Source organism: Pagrus major, chromosome 5 (genome assembly GCF_040436345.1).
Source record: "Pagrus major chromosome 5, Pma_NU_1.0".
Taxonomy (NCBI): Eukaryota; Metazoa; Chordata; class Actinopteri; order Spariformes; family Sparidae; genus Pagrus; species Pagrus major.
Genome location: NC_133219.1, coordinates 35,075,327 through 35,079,563, shown reverse-complemented (window position 1 = coordinate 35,079,563; position 4,237 = coordinate 35,075,327). Strand labels below are relative to the sequence as shown.

Sequence of the window (4,237 nt, the reverse complement as noted above, 5' to 3'; positions counted from 1 at the left end):
TGGAAAGTGTGGAACTTCTCTCTCAGACATCTGAGTACACAGACTGAGCCTCTTTCATAACAGAGCTCCTCCACCCTCAACTCTGGAGTTCTACCATGAATTTGGACTCCATCCCTCAGAGTAGTCTGCATGGGTGGAGACAGGAAGGAGCAGAGGATGGACCCTCAGACGTCACCACCACTCCCCATCTCCCCTGTTGGACCCTTCCCTCTCTCCTCACGGCTCAGTCAGGGATTGATGGTGAGCAGGGATGAACACGGTGGAGAGATTGTGAACTTGGGAGGATATTTTGTCTTTGCAAGCGTTGGATTGAATCAACTTCAGGGGGAAGTCTTTCACGCGTCGGGCTTTGGGTTCGTGCGTCCTTGGATGTTGCGCATCGCTGCATGTATATCCAGCTGGCATGTAGGTGAAAGCGTTGCAGTTTACAGGCATTAACACACATCGATCCTCAGCATTTTTAAGCGGCAAGGAACTCGAGCTGATGAGCGCGCCCCACCTTTTTCCTCCCCAACTGTTAACCATCTTCAAGATGCTGTTTATCGCGTTTGCCAGGTGATACCTGTTGATTTTGTCCCGCGCCATGTCCTGCTGTCGGACTGAAGTGGACAATGAAGTTATGGGATAGCCTGACCACTTGTTTGATACTGCTGAGCGCCGTGCACGCCAGCTCGCTGCTCCGGAGCCGACAGCAGTCCGCGTCCGCCGAGAGGAGAGGGCGCGCCGCCGAGAGTCCCCTGGAGCTCCCGCCGGTTCAGATCCGCCTGTCGGTCTCCTCCCCGGGCATCGGCCGCGTTCAGGCGGACACGGAGGACTGGGACGAGACGCTGGCTGGAGGCGAAACATGTAAGAGCCTGTGGTTGTATGGAATACCCAAAGTGCCACAAAACATCAGAAAAAGTCTTTTTATTATTATTATTATTATTATTATTATTATTATTATTATTATTTAAACTCATAATTAGACTTTTATGTGTCAAATTGAAAAAACTACTTACAGATTTTGAACATTGAAAACAAATTTGAACTGTCCTCTCTTTTACCAGATGTTCACCTCTGAAGACATGTTTGACATGAGACAACTTATTGAAATGGAAATATTGTTCAATGCATGATCCAACCTTCAGGGCTGTTATTACAGTTAGGCCTGCATCATCCAGAGCTGATGGACTGTGGTGTTATTACCTCGTTCATACCTTTCCCACAGTGACACCACCCACATACAACATGCTTGTTAGTCTCTTACAGAATTAGATGATGATATGTAGAGTAGGCCTAATGTTATTTCTTTATTATCGGTTGATGAAATGATCATTTTCTATCAAATTTAATATAAAAATACCTGTCGAAGTTTTTTGAAGGCCATGGTGACATCTACAAATTGGTGGTTTTGGTCCAACTTGAACTCTAAAACTTTACTATCAGTTTTGTAAAAAGTAGCCAAAAGTCATACTTGAGTGAAAGTAAATATATTGTGTTGAAATATTACTTTGATAAAAGTGAAAGTCACAGATACAACTAACAGTGACAGTAACAGTAACAGTGTCTACTCAAATGTGTCTAATGTTAAATTTACTTAAGTATCAAAAGTAATTTTCTGTATCAAAAGTACAAGTAAAAGCAAATTACACATATTTATGTGTATACTACGGGTGGACCAATGATCAGTCTGGTCAATTATCACATCCAGTATTCAGAATTTTTCTGTTTATGGGATTCAGTTTGTTTTTTTTAATCCATATACTGAAAAAAAATAATAAATTAAAGAGGTCATTTTATGCTTTTTTGGTTTTTGCCTTTCCTTTATTGTGTTATGTAGCATTTTTGTGCATGTAAAAGGTCTGCAAAGAGAAAAAGCCCAAAGTCCACACCAAAGGGAGTCACTCTCCCACAGAAAACTCTGCTCCTGCACTGCCTGAAACGCCTGGTTTGGATTCGAGCCTTTACTTCTGTAACTTATGTGCCTCACTATGTAACAGGCCTTATATAAATATATATTTTTATATGTTTATTATAAAATATATGCACTCCAGTCAGTCAGCAGACATAAAGTTGCTACTACTGTAGCAGCGTTATTTTAGATCACACTACCTTGCTCATCATGACCCACCCTACTCTGCCTCTGATTGGCTACATCTTGCCCGTTAAGTAATGCACATGTGCAACTCTCACCAAAGATTGAACAGAGGTGAGACGTCTCACTCCGTAGCCAAAACGGAGCATTCAAGACACAGTGTGAAAAGGAAATAATATGTTTTTTGAAAATTAAAGTATGTAAACGTATTCTACTAGGACCCCCAAATAAAAGTATGAACCTGAAAATTAGCATAATATGACCTCTTTAAAGAATGTACTACTTTAGCTCTGATGCAACATGTAATCTGCAAAAGAGCTAGTAACTGAAGTTACTATACTGGAATAAAAAGTACAATATTTGCTTTCAAAATACAGTGAAGTGGACGTATAAAGAAGCAGAAAATGGAAATACTCACATAAAGTACATGTACCTCTAAAATGCAGTACTTGAGTAAAGATACTTAGTTACTTTTCATCAATGTTAACAATACTTATTAACCATAAGCAACAAAGAAAAGCTGCAACTCCTCACAACTGAGAAGCCAGAAAAATGACATAAATATGAATCAATTGTTAAAATAGTTAACGATTAATTTTCCTGTCAATCCAAAAAATAATTATTGGATTATTATTTATTATTTTATCTGTAGTGGTTTGGGCCACGAGGCGGCAGAGTTTCTGCTGAATCTTTAATAATTTTTAAAAAAGTGTCTGGTGTAGAAGAATGGGATCCATTTATAACTTCGATGAATCAGTTCGGATGGAATTCCTCTGCAGAAGCAAAACAATGTGTTTCCGTCTTTGCATGTGCAGTTTCAGTCACAACACTCCGTCTGTCAAATAACCAGCGTGATGTGTTCAAGTGAAACAACATGTGCTGTCCGATTTGATACGTTCTTGTAAGAGTGCCATTTGTCTTAATGTGTTTCAGACGCCATGGAGGAACCCCCCCTCGACGAGTTTAAAGACGTGGTGGACTTCATCAAAGTGACCATCAGCAGAATACGCCGCTCCTCCTCATCCACCGTGTCCTCATCTACCTCCTCTTCCACCACCACCTCACCGTTCATAGAAAACTCGAGCAGAGGGACTCGACAAAGACGAGAGAGGAAGAAGGGGGCGAGCCAGCAGAGTGGTAAAGGAGGAAGAGGCAGAGCTAGAGTTGGGGAGAGAGGGAGGAACGTTAGAGGACGAGGTAATGGACGAGGACAGGGCTGTGTGCTCAAACAGATCCACCTCAATGTGTCGGACCTCGGTTTGGGTTACCGCTCCAGTGAGGAGATGATATTCAGGTACTGCTCTGGACCCTGCAGGAAGTCCGAGACCAACTACGACAAAATCCTTTACAACCTCGTTCACAACAGGAGGCTTCCTCCCAAAGACACGCCCCCTCAGGCTTGCTGTCGGCCAGTAGCGTTTGACGATGACCTCTCGTTTCTGGACGACAATCTCGTCTACCACACCGTTAGGAAGCACTCTGCCAGGAAATGTGGTTGTGTGTAGGGAGTGTGAGGTGGCGTCAAGCGTTGTGTAATTTTTACATTCACTCCCACTTAGATGTATGAAGTTAAGAGTGATTTTTCTTCTGATTTTGCTCACTGTGAGGAAACTTTCTGGGATTACGTGAGGCCGTATACGACCCGAGTCCATCAGTCAGTAAAGGGAGGAGTTGGCATCGCTTCAGTTTTGACCCCGAAGCAATGATTCCTCTTCTTCTTCTTGGCTCAATCACAATATCCACGATTTCCTTTACACCTTCCATCGCTTATGTGTTCAGTGTGATTTTATATGTTTCCATGGATACTCGACCTAAAAGACAGACATCAATCAAACACAAGGGACGTTTCAGCAGACTCACTCTGTTTACTGTATAACTCATATGTTACATGGAAAAAATAATAGCCCACATATATTAAATGTATTTATGAAATCTATGAATTTATTAACTTATTGATATTTATTTTGTTTTTATAAAAATAATAAATGTTATTTATTAGTGTAATGTGATATCTCAGAGTGTGCCAAAGGTTTAAAATCAAAGAAGTTAATGATTTATTTCCATATAAGCAGCAAAAGACTGGGTTTACACATCAGATGTTATGTTAAAGGTGCCCGCTGGAGTTGTAAACAAAGTTACGTGTGCATTCACACCATATTTGTG

The 4,237-nt window shown here is 41.3% G+C and overlaps 1 protein-coding gene across 1 annotated transcript; it reads left to right on the top strand.

Annotated features, from left to right (window-relative positions):
- The first annotated feature begins 201 nt into the window (after positions 1 to 201).
- On the top strand, positions 202 to 3,579 carry LOC140996690 (glial cell line-derived neurotrophic factor-like). Its single transcript, XM_073467156.1, has 3 exons — positions 202 to 240; positions 3,008 to 3,104; positions 3,162 to 3,579. Exons 2-3 carry the CDS (start codon positions 3,013 to 3,015, stop codon positions 3,577 to 3,579), a joined length of 510 nt encoding a protein of 169 aa, XP_073323257.1. The 5' UTR covers positions 202 to 240; positions 3,008 to 3,012.
- Positions 3,580 to 4,237: the final 658 nt, after the last annotated feature.

Bases quoted from the DNA above. Each gene is read 5' to 3' on its own strand.
- LOC140996690 (XM_073467156.1), top strand. From the start codon at position 3,013: ATGGAGGAACCCCCCCTCGACGAGTTTAAAGACGTGGTGGACTTCATC. The intron at 3,105-3,161 runs GTCCTCATCTAC...AAACTCGAGCAG, and splicing joins CGCTCCTCCTCATCCACCGT to AGGGACTCGACAAAGACGAG.